Source organism: Falco cherrug, chromosome 5, assembly GCF_023634085.1.
Source record: "Falco cherrug isolate bFalChe1 chromosome 5, bFalChe1.pri, whole genome shotgun sequence".
Lineage (NCBI taxonomy): Eukaryota > Metazoa > Chordata > Aves > Falconiformes > Falconidae > Falco > Falco cherrug.
Window position 1 is genome coordinate 66,885,592 of NC_073701.1, and position 22,161 is coordinate 66,907,752.

At 39.2% G+C, this 22,161-nt stretch overlaps 1 protein-coding gene across 4 annotated transcripts in view; it reads right to left on the reverse strand.

Annotated features, from left to right (window-relative positions):
- The window catches only part of PCLO (piccolo presynaptic cytomatrix protein), a 402,891-nt gene that overhangs the window by 355,236 nt on the left and 25,494 nt on the right, over window positions 1-22,161 (reverse strand). For all 4 annotated transcript variants that reach the window (XM_055712580.1, XM_055712583.1, XM_055712581.1 and 1 more), the window contains exons 2-3: window positions 20,404-21,655; window positions 8,666-10,075 (exon numbers count right to left, since the gene is read on the reverse strand). In XM_055712580.1, coding sequence (XP_055568555.1) covers window positions 8,666-10,075; window positions 20,404-21,459 — 2,466 coding nt within the window. In that variant the 5' untranslated portion in view covers window positions 21,460-21,655. The remainder of the gene's footprint in view (window positions 1-8,665; window positions 10,076-20,403; window positions 21,656-22,161) is intronic.

A 22,161-nucleotide genomic window follows, 5' to 3' on the forward strand; every position in this document is an offset into this window, starting at 1 on the left:
TGCAAAATGCCATTGAAGACACTTGTGCAATCCCATTAAGTTCAAAATCACCACACAGCCAGGGCAAACAAGGGATTTTTTAGATTTGCTTTATGCAAAATGTTGACCTTTTTTTATAATGTACTCTCATGGTGTAATGAGCCTTTTGGTCAGGAGAAGCATGACGTGAAGTTTTAAATATATGCAGTAATGGGAACTTACTGCTGTTGAACATGAAGAGTTTCATTCTGTAAGAAATAAGATCACAAAATGCACGCAAAGGTTTAAATTTACAGTACACTGTCTTTTCAGAATTTTGTTAAATAGTCAAATGACTACCTGTCCTAGTAAGCCAACTATTACATTAAAGAATATCCATCAAAAATAGTGTTTTCAGACATATAAAATCCTCAGCGTTATTTTAAAAAATGCTACTAGTACATTTGTTCCTAGAAAGAGCATCAGCTCTTCATGTTGCTGGAATAGGGAAAAAAAAACCACAGAACACCAAACAAACAAACAAACAACCACCAAAAAACCCCGAAGAATTTCAATTGAAGCTACCCCCATAGCAAATCTATCAGAAGACCAAATCCATGTAAGGTTCAGATAAAAAGGTAAATGCTTTATATTTTTACAGTCACAGAAGTTTTGACAGTGTCTGCACATATTGTTAATGTGATCAGATAGTACGTAATGTCTTACTAAGGTATCTCAGCTGGGCACTGGAAAAAAAAAAAAAACCTGAGGCACTTAACATCCATTAGGTTTTGTCTGTTTAATTCACGAAATTTGGATGTGGGTCAAAATGTTTTAGACTTATTTGGTCTTATCTTGAAACTAACTAAAGCTCACAATATTTAAAGTCTCTAAATGATGCATTTTTGTTTCTCAGTGTCCTGGTTTTAGCTGGGATGGAGTTAATTTTCTTCCTAGTAGCTAGTGTAGTGCTGTGTTTTGGATGTGGTGTGAGAGCAATGTTGATAGCACATGGATGGGTTTGGTTGTTGCTGGGTGGCGTTTCTACTAAGGTAAGGACTTTTTGGTTTTTCAGGCCCTGCCAGCGAGAGGGCTGGAGGGGCACAAGGAACTGGGAGGGGACACAGCCAGGACAGCTGATCCAAACTAACCAAAGGGATACTCCTTACCATGGGACGTCATGCTGAGTATATATAAGCTGGGGGAAGAAGGAAGGGGGGGCATTCAGTGATGGCATTTGTCTTCCCAAAAAAACATCATGCATGACAGAGCCCTGCCTTCTTGGGGATGGCTGAACGCCTGCCTGTCAATGGGAAGTGGTGAACGAATTCCTTGTTTTGCTTTGCTTGTATGTGCAACTTTTGCTTTACTATCAAACTGTCTTTACCCCAACCCCACAAGTTTTCTCACTTGGGAGTCTTCTGACTCTCTCCCCTATCCAACCGTGGGGGGAACTGAATGAGCAGCTGTGTGAGGCTTAGTGTCCGGCCAGGGCTAAATTACAACACTCAATAAAACATGAACAAAAATGTATTTTACTGCAATGAAAAAGAAAAAAAATATATTTATCTCAATAAAATAAAGTCTTTTTAAACTATTATCAAGTTCACTAGAAAAATTCAAACTCATATGCAGTTAACGCCAGCTTAGCTTTCAGAAGACTTCTTCCTCATTTAATAATGGGACACCAACCAAATTTCTAATGAAATAACAGAGAAGAAAATCACCTGGCTGAAGGCCAGGTCAGTAATTTTCCTGATGATCTGTTTTAGATTTGTGACTCCAGCTAGACCCTCTCTAATACGCTAGTCTATAAACTGTTTTCTTAATGGCACGGGACAAAAAAGCAAACCACACACAAGAACCAACACTGAAAGCTCTGCATTTATCATTCACCTAAACATTTTGTGTTTCAAAGGTGCAAAGACATCTAGAGATGGAACAGATGCACATAGGTAAAGAAGTCATTAATGAGGAAGTCATGGATGAGGAAAATAGCCAGCTAGACAGGAACTACACATGTTAGCAGTGGTGCTGCAGTAGATATCCCTTTGGATTTCACACCATCAGTGGCCATTACCAACATCAATAAAAGCCACCTGGCCTTGCATAGGTTTATGTCTATATCTTATTGTTTGTTTCAACTGTATTTATCCATCCCTGGAGTTTTTTGTTCTGAGAGGTAATTTGGAAACTTTTAGAAGCCTGAATAAAGAAAACAAACAGCAGGTAATTAATCATGTTAATAGTGCTTCCAAAGGTCACATTATTATTTTCAGCAATTATACCAATCTTTTCCACTCCTCTAATTTTATTCCGGGGTGTGGGGGGTGGGGGTGGGGGGGTGGGGGGGTGCGCGTGCATGTGCGAAGATTCCCTAATTTTATGGTCATAACTACTGGAAAGAAAAAAATTAACAAGAATGCCATCTAGTAGCTAATGCCTTGAATAGTCTCCTTGCAGATCTAAGAAGCCTTGCTTTCAAATAATGTCCGAAGATCATCACGTTCAGAAGTATCTATCAAAACCTGACTGCCAAAAAATGAAACTGCACTAGTGTATAACTTTCTTTGGACCATGTAGCCCTACTGAAATGCAAGTTCAGAGAAACTTGTTAGAAAGTAAAGGTGTTTTCATTTTCCTCTATAGTGACAGGGAATTCAAACAAAACCATGCCAGGACATCTATTAATTAGCTTATCTGGATGCAATGGCTTACTCTTGGCTTTACTTCCTCTGTTCCAACTCTAAGCGTGCAAACTTGTGGGGTCTTGGAGGAAACCAGAAGACAACAAGCTTGGCTGTACCATCCCAGCAACAGCCCTGAGCTGAGGATGGCAGTCCTGAAGTCATGTGTCTACTTGCAGATCTGTATTTTGCACATAATACTATTGGAGAATGAATAAACTCAGCAAACCACCACCCCATTGTATTTGACCATCAGGAGGCTTTATTATTGTCATTATTAAATAAAGCAGCCAATAGCTGATACGCTTAATGCCAAGTAGTAATGCCTCTGGGTGAACTGTTCTCAAACACATGCCAAAATCAGGTCCCAACAGGGATTTCATCTAATGTCTGGACTCAAAGGGAAACAGAAGCCCAAAAAACACTGCTCAAAAGGAATGACTCAAGCCATGTGCAGACAGAAGTTCAGGCCTCTGGAGAATCATCAGGTCAAAGCAGGGGTGTTTTTTGGAACACAGCTTTAGCTGAGGTGTCAGAGAAGGACAGAAGCTCCTAATACATACAAGTTACCATGGACAACTCAAGCCTCTGTCTTTAACCATTTAAATACTTCTGCAAATAGGAATACCAGAAGCCTCTGCTGGTGAAGCTTAAGCCCTTCAGCCTTGTTTCAAAGGTGAATTCAGACATTAATTTATCTGCGTTAAATTTTGACTAAATCATCCATCAAAGGGCCATTCCATATTAACCCTTCCATTCCGTATATATTCAATACATGTGTTTTACAGGAAAAATGGAAGAGGCGAGTCATTCTGCTATTAAAAATATTTCTATTTTAATGTTGTTTCTATCATGCATACTGAACTAGTTAAACAGGCCTAGGACACCTTCTTTGGAGTTAAATTAATTTCATTCTGACAGACAAGAAATACAGTGAGGTTTTTATCATCTAACATGCACTCTGTTTTTCAATGCCAGATTTTATCTTTCAAAATAATAATTAATAGTAGTTTTAACATTTTCTCTTATAAAGCCTTATCATTTAATAGATAAATTTTCCATAAACTATAGTGAATGCATTGTGTTAAGCTATTACGTTCTTTATTATTTGGCTACTGTTATTAAACAATAAAAGCATTCACTTCCTTACAATCAAAATTTTAAAAGGAGCTTTAAATATAAAAGAAGAGGGAAGAGGCAAAGAAGATAAATTATGCAACTGAACAGGGTGGTTGTTTTTCTCTTTCTATCTTAAGTGCAAATTCTCCTTCACTGTGTTTCCCAGACACCATCTGTTTCCAAAAAAAACACATCACCAAACATTACAGAGGAGATATGAACTTCTAATACGAGTTAAGCCTTCCAATTTAGAGAACAGTCTGAGCTTTCTCACATAGGAAAAACATAATAGTACAGAGCTGTTAATAAACTATCAAGAGAGGCAATGGGTGTCTCCTCAGATGATGCAGTACACTGTTTTAGGGATTTTCATCAGAATCATCGATGGCTCATTACTTTACAGCCTGCCTGCATGCCTGCTTTAGGAAGTCTAAACTACATTTGCATTTAATAGCAGGTTCATTTCAGGATAGGGCAGGGGTTTTTTTGTAATTTTTATTTTTTAAGCCTCCTATTAAAGCCTGACTATGGGTGACAACTGCTGAGGGCTCACTCCCTTTGCAATTAGGTATCAATGAAAGTTTGGAAAAATAGAAACTGCCAGAATTATTTGTATCAGAGACCCACCTATGCCAGTACCCTTTCTGCAGGATTTCAGGAGGAGGTACAAGAAACCAAGACATATTCGGGTATATGACAACAAGCCACAAGAAGAAAGCTCCCTTCATCTCCAGAGAGTCTTGTATCAGTTGCAAAATGCTATTTACTGTAACTTCTAGAAGTTCTTATTGGAAGAGCAAGGTATCTCATTTTTAACCTGGTTACACTATTGAGTTTAGCATTAACACTGTACTTAACTTAGCAAATGAGTTTATCTTTTTGCTTTTCCCTCTCTCCATAGTATGTGGGGGAAGAAAAAAAAATCATTTAGTTTGGTCTAATAAGTAACAGTGCCAAAATAAGGTATCAGAAAGGCATCTAAATTATTTTGGTTATATGCATCTGTTTTTTAAAAAGATCTATGATATAAGAATATGGCTTGGACAGGAGCCATTAAGGTCACTGTATACAGATTCCTGCTTATAGATTCCTGCTATCATACCCACCATGTCAAAAAATACAAACAATATTCTCCATAGTAAACATATTATGAAACATCCTTCTCTATGTGAAGTTGTTTATATTCTCTATTCTGATCACATCTCTTGACAGATTACATCTTTTTTAAACAAGAAATCCGTAGTAATTCTGAGATATGTCTTTTCTGCCTTTCCCCAGTCCTCCCTGTCTTCCTTCATACAAAACAATTCTCTCCTTTCTGTGGCCCCAATAATTTATTTCACACATGAAACATTCTTTATTTCCAGGTACCTTTCCAGATAATTTTATAGCTATCAGTAGACTAAAAAGTGCTTCTGTTGTTCTCTTAGCAGTTCTATTAGATTAAATCAATTAGCACACTCAAATGTACACACATTACATTTTGAGCTCTTTCTGTTCATAACACATGACTCTAAGATTTTTCTTTCTTGTTGCCCATACAGATTCTACAAATTTGGATATCTTTGTTGTCCTTAGCTTAGTTTATCAATCTTTTTTTTTATATTATTTTACTACTACATTAATTCAGCACAGGTTCTATATGCCTGACCTTCTGCCTCAACATACTTAATTACATTATAGGCAACCATCTCTGCTCCTGTGCAATATTCTGAGCAGCTTCACTGAGTTTTAAATGCACAAAATGGTCGTTGCCACACACTTCATTTCTGGCTTCAGCAATTGAGATCTTGTGCTTTGTTACTAAAAATAGAGCTGCTTCCAACTACCTGAGCTGGAAAGCTAATTACAGAGCCGGTAAACAGTGCTCCTCCCTATCGAGTAAATGGCAGAATGAGGAGTCTGCTAATGCACTGGGATGCACATGGTCCTGTGGGTCTTCAAAATCTATCAAGTGTCATTTATTTAGCCATTTGTTGCTGTTTGCTTCATGGAGAAATTACCATTTAAGTAAATAACTGTTTGTTGGATCAACAAATCAGGGAGAGAAAGAACAAATCAGCCCATTTTAGGAAAATGTATTCTAGCCTAATTCTCAGCTTGTGCAAATCAGAATAATGTCACTGAAGTAAACAGCGTATGGTTGATTTAGACTAGGCAATTCTAGTTCTCTTATTTCCTGCAGTAGAGGGCTTATTAGAGGATCGACTGTTTGCTGCAGTTTTAAGACGTTTTTTGGAAGTTCTGTCCCTTACAGGCAAGAACAAACAACTGCCACTCTAAGAAAGCACCTTCTTCCCTTAACTGTGCTGTCAGCCAGATCTGCAGCACAGCACCACACTGCCTGGGAGACGCTCCCTGCTGAAAGATCTTAAGGGGGGGAGCGTCCGTGGAGTTTAGAGTCTCCTCTGTATCTGTCAATGAAACACAGGTTGCCTGGCCCCATGGGACTCATTCTTACCATGCAGGCCAACGCAAGCTTTGTTGGCAACAAGGTTTCAGCCATCACTCAGTCAATAAAACTCAACTGAGGCAACAACATACAGATAAGACATAAGCAACTGTTAGAATCACTGTAATATACCTGCAGCTCCAAAGCAAAACTATAAAATACCCACTACATTCGTTCATCCACAACACCTTCTGGGGCCAAGAGGGAATATAGCCTTCTGGAATTATTTTTTTTTTTGTTTGAATGCAGAACATGGGAATAAAAGATTTAAGTAGAAAACTACCAGAAAGACCAATTTAAAAAAGTATTTCTATTTCTCCTTCCTAACTCCTCAAAAAAATAGCGAGACAAGTAAATAAATCCTCCAAGACTGTACTCAACACGTTAGAGAAGTTTAGCGGAGGAAAAGAGTTTGCTAGTGAGCGTAAACTATTTGCTCATTATCATGTGTCTATCATGTAACAGGTATACAGTATATACAGTGCATGCAGGGACAGAACTGCTATCTGAGGTTAAATACATTATTTACACAGCTCATTTGGGAGAGGAGAGGATGAGCTCCCTCTTCTGTCTCCCATCTTCATGAAAAGGAAAGTCAGGCTGTCCTCAGCCAAGTAAACCACCTCCTGTCGTGAAGGAAAAGTGGCTTGCCAGTTTTTAGCAAAAATGATTGAAAAAAGGTAAGATGGAAAACTGGACAGAAGTGGAAATCTGTAGTATAAGGAAGAAGAAAATGCAAGAAGGAGCCAAAAAAAGAGGTAAAGAAAGGTACGAGGAAGTCACAGCTACAGAAAATCCATAGTATTTCCAGATCTGCATATTCCAAAGAATAGAAACAGAACCTTCTGACAGTTACAGTGATGGGGAAAAAAGAAACAGAGTATCAGCCGTTTCATCTCAAGCTGAAGAAATACAGTATTTCTGCACACCACCAGGCGGTCCCACACTATCACACTTAAATCAACTCAAGAAGCCATGCAGCCGGACTTGCGTAGCTGTCATTTTAGCACAGTGTTACACCAGAACTGACCCATCTTGTTTCCGTGGTATCCTATGTAGCATACTGGAGCGCCTCTGGAAAAAGGCAAAGGCATTTTTTCATATTTGAAATCTGTCTATGTGCATAAGTGTATGGGGCAGGGGGTTGGACAGTGATGGAGGAAGAGGTGTGTTTGATGGAATTCAGGGCATAAGCAGCACTGAATTGAATCCTGGCTTTCAGTCACTGATCAGTCTTCCTGTGTTTTCAGACCTTTCTCTCTGACCTAAATGACCACAGGCAGCAGACAATACATTCATCAGTTAGATAAAATGTGCTTATTATAGTAGGACAAATGCCTTTCAATGATAGTATATTCCAGAAGATAATCCACAAAAAAGAGGATATGCCGACATCAGCAATATTTTCCCTGCAACTTGGTATTTCTCCCAACATTGTTCTCACTTTAAGGCAGAGAAATTATAACCTCTAACCCTGGGAGCTATTTCTAATTTCTTCATTCAGATTTCAAAGCCTCAACATTGACGTCCACTTTCCTCATGTCCTGCGCAGGCCAACTTACACATTTAAATTACTCACAAGTGGGTTTAGGTGGTCTGGTTCTCGTTGAGCTGAACTTGCCAAATTGATAGGGCAAGTGAGATGTGCCTCCACCTCACCTTTCTGTTAAACTAGTATAAAGTTTCCAATCCCCTTGCCAAAAAATTACATGAAAGAAAGGAAGGAGGGTAAAACTGTGCAAAACTGTTGAAATTAAGTTGCTCAATTCTTTTAAACATAAATTTGCCCTACTAGATCTCTCTTGGGCAATCACAGAAAAGGCACTTTCACACTCCTTAACAAAGTGACTTTGTGAACCTTATGTTATTCACACCAAAAAATCACATATTTCACCACTTAGGTATGACTCAAACTTCAACCTTCCTAGTGAGTACATCAGCATGTGCAAGTACTCCAGAGCCAGAATGAGATTAATGGGATAAATTTAGGGATATAAATAGGAATAAATAGGGAAATAGGAAGGAAGGGGAATAACCAAACATTAACACATTCCTTCATCCAATACTTGACTAAATCAGGGACAGTGATTAAATAAGCACACGTTAACATATGATACTGAAGCATATGAAAAAGAACTTTACCTCATGGTAGACTGAAAGTACCGTAGTTTGCTGGATCATAGTAGCACCAATTTCAAGAGTGCATAACCATAATTAACTATCTGCTCTATGCCTCAAAAACCTAGCAACCAGCTACACCAGCCTCCTTTAATCTGCAGAAAATTCATCAGTACTTTCTGACTACTGACCAAGTTTCATATGACACATTTAATTTTAAAAGCCCTCAGATGACAATTCAAGAGCTAAAAATCAGCTACAGACTGGTCTCCCCAGCACAGGGAGCCTGCAGGTAGGAAGTAGAGAGTAATTACAGATTCCACCGCCTTACCTCAGCTATGTGTGGCATTGGGTTAAATCCACAGAGATTGCACACAACATTCTTGCACTCTGTACAGGTATTGAAGTTGGGGGGATCCTTAGAACCAATATTTAGTCCAGTTTTACAAAGGGGACAAGACACTTTAGGCTGGCTGGCTTTTTCTGGTTCCGACAGCACAGCAGGTTTCTTTGCTTCAGCAGGCTGAGGCTTGCTATCTTTAGCCAAACCAGGTTTCTTTTCTAAATCAGATCCTTTAGTTGTGAAAACACCATCCTCTTTTGACGGTTCTGATTTTTCGGTCATAAGAGTCTTGGCTTCTTTCTTTCCAGGAGCAGCTTTTGGAACAGGCTGAGCCTGAGCAGCCTCTTTAGGGGCTGCCTGGGTGGCCAGAGGCTGTGATGGAGGCAGTGGCTGCTTCGCTGCAGGACCAGACGGCGGGGGGGCTGATGTTTGAGAGCCTGGCTGACCTGCTGTGGAAATTAAATTTGAGGCCTGGCTGAAGATAGAAGCTCCAAATCCAAAGAGTTTCCCAGTGACTGTTTCTTGCGGTGTTGTAGGCTGAGGCTTAGGGGCATCAGTGATGCCTCCCAGATTAAGGCTGAAGCGCCTCGATTGCTCAGGGGTTTTCTGAGGTGGCTGGGGCTGCTGAGGGGCCAGCTGTGCTGACACTGCCCTGGGACCTGCCCCTGCTGGTGGGCCCTTGGGAGCTGGCTTGGGATCAGGCTTTGGAGCCGGTTTTGTTTGTAACTTCTTAGGATCATCTTTTGTTTGTGTTGGTTCGGCAGGCTTTTGAGTTTTAGCATCTGGTCTAGCACCAGGCTGAGACCCAAGCTTGGGATCTGACTTCTGCTGAGACACTTGTGGAAGCGGTTTGGAATCTGGTTTATCCCCAGCTGGATGTGTGTCCTGTGACGGCTTGGCAAGCTCTGGCTTTGGGGAATCTGTCGCTTTCTGTTGAGTCGGTGGAGGTCTGGGACCTGCCAAATCCTGTTCCGGCCCTGGCACCGCAGAGGTAGGCACTGTGTCTGCCGTAGGCTTCTGTACACTGGGTTGTTGTTGCTTCTCTTCAGCCTGCACTGGCTTGGCCTGATCAGACTTTGGAGCAAAATCTGTTTGCTGGGAGATCTCAGCAGGCTCAGCGCTAGGTTGTTTCAATTTTACAGAGGGAGACCCAGGCAAGGATGGTTGCTTTTTCTGTGGCTGGTTTTTTTTCAATTCTGCTAGCTGCGAAGGATCAGGTTTTGGAGAAGCATCTTTCTTTTGAACTGGCTGTGGCTGGGAAGATGGTTTAGCTGTTGAAGGTGGGATGGGTGTCTTCTGCTTGGGTGGAGGCAGCTGTGGCCCAGAACCAGGACCTGGTGCTAAGTCCCCACCTAATGCTCTTTGCATCTGGCAGTTTAAACACAGCCATTCATTAATCTGCAGGGGGGAAAGAAAATAATTTTACAGGATTATAATTAAGATAAAACAAGGTTAATAAAATTAGCATAATAGGCTATTCTAGTGTATGGCTTGTTGCAGTATTACAGACTTCTGTGTAAAATGGGAGGAATATTACCACTAATATTGTTTTGCGGCTAACATGCCCAATTGTTATTTTCATTCTTATCTACACTCCTGAGCCCATGCTTCTAACAACTTCACATTCAGTTTACACACAGCTGAATATTGGAGGATAAAAACCCAGCAGAATGAAAAAATGCACAGAAATTTCACAGGACCCAGCAGTGATTCATTTACAGCAATGATTTGCCAGAATAGAGAAAAAGGACAAATACTGCTAAAATAGTTTGACACATCAGCACTGCTGACAGAAAACAATAATCAGAATTAAAACACAGTAAATGCATAATTACCTTGAAGCATACATCTATCAAGCTCTTCGTATAGCTTATGTTTTTAGTAATGGTTCATATTACAGAGCACAAGTACTGGCAGTATACATGTATCCAATGAATTCGGCACGGAGGTGTGTTAAGGGGCATCGTATATTACACAGACTTACACTTGACTACAAATTTTAGAGGGCAAGTCTTCACTTGGAATCAGTGAGGAGCTTTGCCTAAGCCCTGATGATGGTATTTAAAGAGCCATACTTAGGTTTTCCAAAATGCCTTTGTTATGAAAAGAAGTAACTACTGTATGCCTGTATACTACTTAGGAGAAGGAATAAGGCAAAAAATGTATTTACTCATGTTTCTCATCAATTTTAGTACATCGCAACTTCAAAATATTTTCTCTCCTTCCCAAGAAGTATTACATTAGAGGGAAACAATATTTTCTAGGAAGAGAGAAAAACTCAACAACCCTAAGTGGTCATCCCTACCTTTCCTTTTGTAAAGCCTCACAGTCTGAGGAAGGATCAAATAGGCTAAAGCAACACAAGGTCAAGAAGAATCACATGCCATTTTCCACATTTTCCATTACTAGCAGAAACATTATAGGCAGCAAAACCACCATTCAGAGTCCCATGTGCCTACAGCAGACACTTAAACTCTGCAGAGCTTGGTAGCTCTACTTCCATTGGTCTGTGTGTGAAAGGCAGAGCGCCAGCACTGCACGCACCACTGCGAGAGGGAAACGGTGACCAGGAGGGGACAGGTTCTAAGACTCAGATCTTTTTCCCCTAAGGGTGAAGATTTCTGGATCCTGTTTCTCACTCAGGCCTGAAATCTCTATACCATACGTCACGGGATGAATCTGGAGGTACCACCTGCAAAGAAAGATTTTGTCTGCGTAATATCAGAGCTCCCTGGAAGGGAAGAACTCTGATGTCATGGACTGAGGCGATGAATTCACTGTTCTGGTATGCTTTGGCAGACTCATATTTTAACAGCAGCAAAAATTCAAAAAGAGCAGTTGGATGCAGCTCTCAAACACAGTTATTCCAATTATTCTGATAAGCATGGTATATACGCACTCTGGAATATGAACTATTACAAACAGCTTTACAAAGAGATGCCCAAATTCAGCCCCAGATGTAAGGTCACAGTAATCGTTACCATTCATAATAATGTTGCTTTCATCTTCCACTTTTAGCGCTTTTTTTTTTTAGATTATTTAAACAATTCTCCAATCTACTTGCAACCCCTACAGCAAATGGCTGTTAGAAAGCGAAACCAACCGAAACAAAACTGGAACACATGTTTAAGATCTGCTTTGAATTATTAAAGGAATTAAATTCACAGCTGCACAGAGGACCTGAGCAGAGATTACATTTAGCTTAACTCCCATTTTGTTTGATTGGTGATCAGTTTCCCTTCCAAGTCCCTATCCAAGGGACAATTTCTTGCAATAAGTAAATCTTAATTCTGACACCTGCTATTAGATATTAGTGATCTTTGATGCCACGGATCCCAAGCTGTCTATTTTTAGACTGGTAGATAGGGTGGCTGACTGGTTCTTACTGCTAGAAGAAATCTGAAAGTGATTTCCTGTGTCCTGAAACCCATGCTGTCAAGTGCCATGATTAGGACTGTAAATCTGACAGATTTCATGCAGCATTTTTTGTTCAGATTTCAGCTACTGAAACCAGAAAGTGCTACCTTGCTAACTCACTGATGTAGAAACTATAGGCCCTCATAACAAGAAAATATATTTTATGTATTCATCAATCATAACATCTTAAAGCTTCATAAAGGCTCTACAAGTTGGGAGCCCCATATTAATTTATTCACAGTGTTTTAGTAACAACATCCATGGAGAATTATATTGAAGAAAATTATTGTACCATGTTCCACAGCTTGCCTTTCCTTTATGCATTCATAATCTTAACAGTTGATTTCAATAACAAATATGAGAGACACTTCAGTTCTCCTTATAACAAACAAAGCCTACACAACCGAAGGCAATTCAGAGCCTATTCCTTTCTGCAAAAAATGTTCAGATTTGTTCTAACTACACAAAACCAACAAAAGCAATAGGAAAACTGTCAGGGAGCAAGTGCATCGACTGGCGTGCTCAATTTCTATTCCTGCAGATGATGTAGGGGAGGAAGAGAATCCAGCTTGACTCCAAGATTCCAGATGTACGTGAGAAAGAAATTTGACTTGCAGATTGAACATATTTCATACAAAAATTACTGGCACACAATATGAATGCAGCTCTCAGAAGCCATTTTTAACAGCCCTTTTGCAGAACAGAGCCACATACTAAGGCAACGGGTCTCATTCTCATTTAGACCAGTAATTTGGTGCTATAAAAAGGAACTCTTAAGATATGCATAAAATATTAACATCCTTTTACATCACCAAAGAAATGCAAAGATTTATAGAGCCTTTACATTGCCACAGATATGTAAATGGACCTTGCTGACATTGCTCAGTGATGCCCCAAAGCTTTATTGATAAAATCAGTTTCTAGTCTGAAAACATATCAGCTTATTTGGTTCCTGACAATTTCAGAGAGAAGTGAGGACTCCAGATTTGGCTCTTAGCAGACATTTCTGCCAAGATGATCAGAGAAACATGAAAAATGAAGCACTTGACCCCATGATGTTATGCAGCTTCACGTAGGGTGGTATAATATTGTAAGAGACAAGGAACTAGATCAGAAAATCCTCTAATGCACAAAAAAGAACAACTACTATCACAAAAGAAACTGCATTAGTATGTCAACATACAACTGAAAAAGTTTTCTAAACAAGCCTGGGCAATACTAGAGACAAAGTTTTACTTCTACGCCATCCTTCCATGAATAAGTTCTCAGCTATTCAAAGTAATTACACTGAAACAAACATTTCACTATCATACATAGTATGCAACTGATCCTCATTTGACGCAAATAGATCATCACTACAAAATATTTACCTTCCTTTCAGATATCAGATGTAAAAGGCAACTAGGGAGTTTGTCAGGGAACACTGACTCAAGACGCACAGAAAAATGACGGTAGGTTCTAGTCAGCAGCATGGTCCCTTGGTACCCACTCCACAAACCACATCACCAGTTACAAGCACTGTAACTTGGTGCTAAACCAATGTTTGAGAAAACTTTTTAAATAGCCATTCTAAATTACTATTTTAAAAGGTTACTTAGCTATTTTAAAACTACTGAAAACATTACTGGACTAATTGTGTTATGCAGTTATCACAACCTTAAAACATTCCACTACTCTGCTTAAATTACTATTACACATACCTATAGTTTGCATATGAACTATGACAGTTTGGGGAACTATTCTTTCATAGCTTATATAACTGGAATCATAAAGCAAAATAGCAAACATAATCTTTTGACTTTTTTTTCCCTTGAACACCAGTTAGGTGTAACAAAAAGTTCATTTTTACAGCCAAGCCTGCTTTAAAGCTTGCACAGCACAGGGAAAGAGACTTTTAAACACAGCTCAGTGCACTTCATGCTGCATCACTGCAACAAATGCTAATTGCTTTCATTAACTGCATCTAGATTTAATATACTAGAAATACGTGAATGATTACCAAAAAAACATAACTGCAAATCAAGAGAGCAGCAAAGAAAAGGTTAACACAGTTCATCTGTGCTGCACAGAGTGCATCCCAATGAATATCACCGGGATTTGAAACCGGATTATGCTGTCTGGTCAGAGCAGGGCAGGGCCATGCTTCCTGCCCAGTGATTACCCAGCAAACAGCATCTCCACATCACATGGCCTAACATAGTAGTAAATTACAGTTGCTGGGCAACAGCAATACTGGCGCAGATGGCTCACTGCAGTTGACATCTTTAGCTATGCAGATTAATTTATTATTTACTTGGGTTAAAAACTGGACAGGACAGTTTTCTGGGTTAATGAGAAAACACTCCAACATATTGTAGACTATTGCCCAATTAAAATATTGAGAAACAATTCGCCATTCATAGGTCTTTGCATCTTTCCATGTTCTGCCCCTTTTGTAAAAGAAAAAAAATTGCATAGGGCATTAATACTATTAATACATCTAATCCTAAATGTAAAGCAGAAATGTAGGCACATAGTCTTCCTCAGAGAAAGAAAAACTGTGGGAGTGTGTTTAAGAACATTCCACAGAGAGAAACAATGTTCTATACTTCCATAACCCTTGTGTTTGAGGATCTTTACAATTTTCCCAAATGCCTGTGTGGCAGTTCTAGCCAGGGGCAGAACTAAAGGAACTATATTAACTTCATTTCATCACAAAAATTGTGAATACTCTCCATTTCCATACAAATTGCAGTGTTAGTAACACTAGGACACCCCACGTACTCTTTGGACCAAACCAAGTATTTCACATTCAAATATTTCAGCCTTTGATCATTTTTAAAAGACGACTAAACAAGGCTTGTTTAAATATGCTTTCTGATCAATTTGAACCCAGACCAAACCCCACCCTCTTTTACAGAACACTTCTAGCTTTAGTTCGGCACAGTTAAGAGTTGATACTTAAATTACTACTTTGAAAAAGTTAAAAAAAGCTTTGGCTTTGGTTGTTTGGTTTTTTTTGCTTAACTCATTTCTTTGCAACTTATGGTCAGAATCAGGTCCTTAATTTTTTTCTACTTTGTTTTGCATTACTTACATAACACCTGATATCCCAATTCTGAGCTTACATAGCACGTACAGTTTCAAAGTTATTTTTCCTAGTATAAAAAAGCTTAGTCTTTGTGGCATGTCACTATCCACAGGGACAGCAGTTTTATTTTTGTTTATGTCATTTCCAGTCCATGTTGCATTCTGGTTCTTACACATTACCAATAACACAGCAGGGTCTAGACTGTAAACCACAGGGAATATTGCAATTAAATCAATACCTTCCTTTACTGTCCTGTAATCAAAAAAGATTTAATAGAGTTATTTCTATTAATAAAATTGTAAGTATAAGCAAAACTTGACTATAGTTTTTGTGGTGAATCCAGGTATCTTCCTTATATTAACGGTATTTTAAATAATTATATATTCCTTTCCCGTTACAAACTAATAATAATGATAACTGAAGACAACTAATGCATTTCTGACTGCTTTAGTTACTGAAAATACGTCATGCCCAAGTATTTGCTACTGTTTAGCATACCTAGAGATGCAGGAAATTAATAAAAACAAATACAAACAGCAGAAATCACTATGAATATTTGAAACAAATCTTGGTCCTCCTAGATCAACAAAGATTGTGATATGATTGTACACAAAAATGGAAGCAGAAAGAAAGAGCAAAAAATCAAGGCTGTAGTACGTAGAGCAACTGATAAGGAAAATTTCTAGCCCACAAAAATAACAAATTCCAACAACAACAAAAAAACAAGAAAATATTTTTAGATTGGGTTAAAAACAATTTTTCCTGTTGAATTGAAAAATAAAGGTATAAATCCGCTAAAATTTTCTACTTGATCTGAAATTATATGCTCCATTTTGGGAGGCTTGACCTTTTTTCTCTTTTTTTTTTTTTTCTCCTCTTCTTTCCATTAGGATTAAGTCAACTTTGATACAGCCATCTTGTTTCAAAAACCAGAACCAGTACAACAGTTTTCAGAACTCACTTTGCCTCCATCCAGAATAGCTTTTGGCAAGTGAACAAATCCTACAGCAATATACACTGCTTCACATTATCTGAATGTGCAATTTTCAGCAAGTATCTAAGTAAAATTATACCTGACTCCAAGATTAATTTTAAATGGTCTCTCAAAAGCATACTGAAACAGTGGATAAAATATGGACTAACGCAGATAAAATGCATGAAAAATAATCTCTTCTAAATACTACCTAGAAGACAGGCATTCTCATATGTGCACATACTCATCAAGGGTGGGCTAATGAAGTACAGCTCACGAACAGCCAAGTTTCCAATATTAACAGCTTTAACACTGCACTTGATCATCAACTTTACAGATGCCCATCATAAAGAATGTCACAATGTATTATTACACCTTAAACCTTTGCTCAGCCTGTGTTGTCTGTACCTTCCAATAACTAGTACACAGGGGATGAAAATTTACTCCAGCTATTGAGCATCTGGACTATCATTTAGATTTAACTATACTAGTCCATGCTTTTTGCCTAGCTTTACCAAAACTACACATAAGTGTTTAACAGAAGAGATAGTCCCTCAGATGTCTTCATTCGTTTTCAGAAAGCCTACTCATCTTTCAAATGTTCTAGAAGGCTGAATGGGCTGGGGGGAGGGGGGGAGGGCTGGTTTCTGTTGCTAATGCCTCATGGGAGCAGTTTTGGCAAAATAATATTTTTTTTTAAATGAGTAAAATAAATCACTTGAGTAATAAAATAAATACACACCTGCTACAAGGTTCTGAGGTATGTGTTTGTGAAAGGAAAAGGGAATAGAGTACCAGTCATCAAACCTGTTTATATAATTTTTCCCTCACTTTATGCAACTGTTGCTAGGCAGTCATGTGCCATGGTGATGTGTGGAGTGTGAATACCTAGACAGATTAGAGAGACATATGTTACCGAGCACATTACGTATGGTGTGTTTTCTCCCTAGCCTGCTGTACAAAACCAAGATACCAACCATCCCTTTTCCCCAGCGGGACCACAATGTCACATGGTTCAGAGAAATAGTTCAAGGGGTCGGACCTTGTGGCAACACAGGTATCACTGCCTGCTCCTAGTTACACAGTTCTCTCCAGTGAGTTAAATCACGGAGCGGATGTACTACTGCATTTTAAATAGAGGTTTAAATGAAAAGAATGAATAAAAAATTTTAAAGTCAGCTCTTTTTATAATGGTTTTACAACACATGCAATCTACTTCCTGAGGCAGTTTGTAAAGCCTGCTATATTCTTTCCAGAATCGGCTAGAAATACAGAATATAGAAATTTAGAAAGATCTGTATTGGAAAAGTAATTCACTCTTTTAGTTACGAAGACTGAACTATCCTGTAAGAAACTTGTAAGAAGAATATCTTAAGAACATAGTTCAAGCAGCTGTACAGGGGAAAATGTTAAAGAACGTAAGTAATATAAATACTTTTCTAAATAAATGCCTTTTGCTCTCCTCACATCCAATTTGAAATTATTGCTTTCCAAACGGTAATGTGTTTTAACATGAGCAATAAAAACAGTGGCTATAAATGGCATGGGAAAGGCACAACACAGGATTACAGAACAATGAACCTTAGCAAAAAGAACATCAGAAAAGGTCAAAGTATAGCAATAACAGGTGAAGATCTAGTCAGTAAGTACATGGGTAAGAGAAAGTCTTTTGGTCTTTAATAAGACTTTAGGAGAGCTTCAAATAAGAGAAGCCAAAAGAAAAAACTTGCACCATAATCAAGAAAACTGGCAGCTAAGACACAAAACATTGTTTTCATGCTAGACAGGAAGAAGCGTATGAACTATTGTAAAGGAGGAATCAGGAACTTTTGCTAATAATCTAAAGATTGAAAGGAAAGGGAAATTTCAGGGTAACTCAAGTGGGAACCTTTGCAGCTGAAATAAGTTAAATTTTTGTATGTGCCAGAGCAGGTTCTATTACTTTGCTCCAACTGTTCTGTAATAAAAGTCAGATGTGATTTTCATCGTACTTCACTGCAGACTGGAGCAGGACACCCACAATGAAGTTTCAGCAAGACAGCTGGTGGTGCAAAGCTGAGCAAATGAGAAAAGTCTGAGTGGGCGTCAGGAGCTTGGAACTAATAGCAGAATAAATTAGATGTCCAATACCTTCATTTACTGAAATGATTTCAGCATGAAATAAATGCATATCCTGTGTTTATTTCAATGTATAATATGAAATTCAAATCTGCTTTTACATATGTATGTAATCAGTCTTAAATGCAGCTGTATTTATTGTCTTAAAGTTCTGAATTTCACACTTCTAGAGTACCCACTCCAAAAACTAGTCTTTATTTACAGAATTTCGAAATACTTTGAGATCTTCTTACATAAACTCTCTCAAAATCCATTTCATTTGAACATACCAAAGTTATTGACCGTTCCCATGGGAAATCTGAAGTTTTAAAAGGAAGACTAGGAGCTGCAAGAGACTCCAGGAGCACACTACAGAAATCTACAAATCAGCATTCACAAATAAATGTAAGAAATTCTGGTCTAAAAACATTCTGTCAGAACTTGAACGTAAAGGTTTCTTACAAAAGTTCCTCTTTAACACTGATCTATCATGTTTCTTGTCCGTTACACAGAAACATCTTTTTTTACCCTGTCCAGAATGACATGCTTTATGATCTTTCCTCATATAGGCCCTGATAATATAAACTTTGAGCACCTGGTTAGCTGCAGGTGTTCTGAAATTTCTGCACATGGCTGTTCAAGTCACTTTTTTCCAGTCCAAGCATTAGTGCCAACTATCTCAATTCTGAATTTCCCTAAACTCAATCAAGTGAGTACACATCTAAATGATACAGTGGTTACTCCAATTAGTCTTCCAGGTTTAAATTTACAATTTTAACAACCAAAAATCAATAAATAATATATTCCTGGATGCAAAAAACCTGCTGTTTGTTACCAGGTACCAACTAATAAACATGTGCCTTGGAAAGAAACTTAACTGCTAGGAATGTTCTTAAATCATTGTGGTACTGACAAACAGGTTGCCCGGAGAGGCTGTGAAGTCTCCACCCTTGGAGACATTCAAAACTGCCTATGAGCAACCTGCTTTAGGTGACCTCGCTTTGAGCAGAGGGTTGGACTACATGATCTCCAGAGCAGCCTTCTAGCCTCAGCAATTCTTTGACTCAATTTAAAATGTAGGGATGTTATTTGTCAGGTTCAAAATATAGTAGTACTCTGTACTTCCTCCTATCAGCATCTCTGATCAGCTAAACTAATACCAAAACAAGACAAAACCAAGCATCCCAAACACTCCCTCTGGCTATTTATCACTAGTCAGTCTTTGGTGTCAGGTCTGCTATGCTTGACTTCCTATAAATTTATAAAAGTGTTGGTACTGAAAACGATTCCAAACTAATGTACAAATGTAAAACTAGCATATCGGGATGTATGAGAAGCTGTTCAAGCAATAAGAATGGATCAGACATTCATATGAAGCCTTGCTCCCACACAGAGCAAGTAAAGGGTATGTATAAGCACATAAATCAAGCTACTGCAAACATCAGGTTAAGTAAGTTGATTTGAAGTTCTAATATAACATTCTATACCATTTCTATGCTATACAAATACAGCAAGAATGGTGATCAAGGTTAGAAATAGTCCACAGAAATCTCTTCCTTAGCGCCCCCACAAGAATGAAATAACCTGAGTATCACCAAGCCAGAATTCATGACTCAGGCCTTCAGCTATTGAACACTGACACAGCTACAAAGCAAATCCACCCCACATCCTTTTCCAGAAAACACACCGGGGCTAAAAAGAGTAATTTCCATCTTTTTTTGCTTAGTTAGCTCTTACAGCAGCAAATTTTATTTATTTATAAACATATTAGCACGTGACTATTGTGGTCAGATTATAAACATAGCTAGCAAGTGCTTAAAATCAAGTAAAACAGCAAGTCAGTCACATTAGGGATCCTCCTCTTCTTATATGAAGAAATGGGAACACCATTCTGAGCACTGTAGAGAGCCATTACCCTTTTTTTTTTCCACAATTTCACCCCTTTTACTCATTAGTAATAATATAAATAAATTTGTATATGTATAATATAAATATAATTATATTTTTAACAAACCACAACTCCTGAAAAGCGTTATCTTTTTTCACCGAACTTGTTAAGGCCTTCAGTGATCGTGACGATACCCTATAACACACCAGACGTTTCAGCAGAATGAAGGTAACCTTAATTTTGCACTCCAAGTAGGGAAGGTTAGTTTCAAAATGACTCACCTCTGTCAGATGAGGATTAGGGTTGAACCCGCAGAGGCTGCAGACGACAGTGTGACACTGGGTGCACGTGTTGTAATTGGCCTTTTCTGGAGTGTGTAGCAGCAGTTCTGTGGTTGTGCAGAGAGGACAGAAGGTTTTCTTGGGGGTGGGCTCGGCGGGCTGGGCTGCACCAGCTTGCTTTTGCTGCGACGGTTTTTCGGGCCCCGGTGGCTGGCCTGGTGGTTTTGTAAGTCCCGGGGGCTGTGCCGGGGGCTTTGTGGCCCCTGCAGTCTGAGAGGATGGTTTTGTAGGCCCTGCCTGTGGTGGCACTTGTTTTCCATGCCCTGTTGGCTGTGGAGGTGGCTTCCCAGGTCCAGGCTGTGATGGTTGTTTTGCAGGTCCTGTCTGCTGAGCAGATGGCTTTTCAGGTCCAGGTTGCTGAGGCGGCTGTCTTGGAGGCCCCGTTTGCTGGGAAGATGGCTTTACAGGACCTCCTTGCCGTACCGACTGTTGAGATGGTTGTTTTACAGGTCCTGGCTGCTGCAACGATGGTTTTGTGGGAGGTGGCACTTGGGATGATGTTCTAGTGTTGTCTGGTTGCTGTGGCAATGGTTTTGTTGGGCCCGATGAAGGTTTTGCAGAAGTTTGTTGTTGAACAGGCTTCACTGGTTCTGATGGTTGGGGCTGAGATTTTTGTGGTCCTCGCAGCTGGGGTGGTGGTTTCGCTTGTTCTGGCTTAGAGTCCGCTGGGTGACCGGGGCCTGGTTTCTGAACTTGTTTTGGTTCCCCAGGCTGCTGCTGAGGCACTGGTTTGGAAGACTCAGTTTGCTGGGGGGTAGGTCTGGCAGGTCCTTGTGGTTGAGCAGCTGGCTTTGGAGACTGCTGTTGAGCTGGATGTTTTGCCAGGCCCCTCTGGTCCTCAGGTTTCCCTTGCTCTTTCTGGGTAACTTTTTGTTTCCTACTGGCTTCTTCGTTGGCTGCATCTGAATCTGATATCAAATCAAAAGGGTTGAATTTGTTCACAACCGAAGTAACTGCACTCAACGGATTGGCTTCCGAGAGAAAACTGGGCATCATACTTGGCTTCTGGTCTTCTTTAAAATCTGTCCTGGACTTTGATTCCCTTAGACTAATAGAAGAAGGGCTCCGTCCAGGTGCCCGTTGTTCTGTCTTCAGCGCATCCACTGTTCTGCTCTTACTTAAACTTGGTGGTCCCGGATCTGGAGGCTTACCTGGATGCCTGGGATGGTGACTTGTATCAAGCTCAGGATGTCTGCAGACAGAAAATGTGATAAAATTAAAATAATGAAAAGCACTAGAGAAATGTGATCAAATCAGACATATCAGTGACCCTGGAAGTGCTCTGGTAACACTGTGAAGTTTCTCAGGTGCTTAAGTGCTTGCAAGACCAAGGCTTACAACATAAGGTGCATACAAAAAGTATTTAAGTAAAAATTATTGTTCTTTAAAAGCTTATACAAGTATTCATTCACAGACTGATCTATTATTTAGAAACTAATTTAATATGAAAACAATGTTTAACCAGACAATTTCTCCTCAGAAAGCTACAACTTGCTATTTTACCTAAATCCAAATGACTAACTCTCCACTCTATCCCTTGGGAGACAAACACAGGGAGACAGAGAAGACTAAAAGAAACAGAGGTGTCAGAAAATTAGCCAATCAAAGCACAGTCGTACAAGACTAACACTGCACAATACACAATGTTTATGTACTTGTATTTTGGCTACTTGTACAAAATTTGGATATATTTACAAT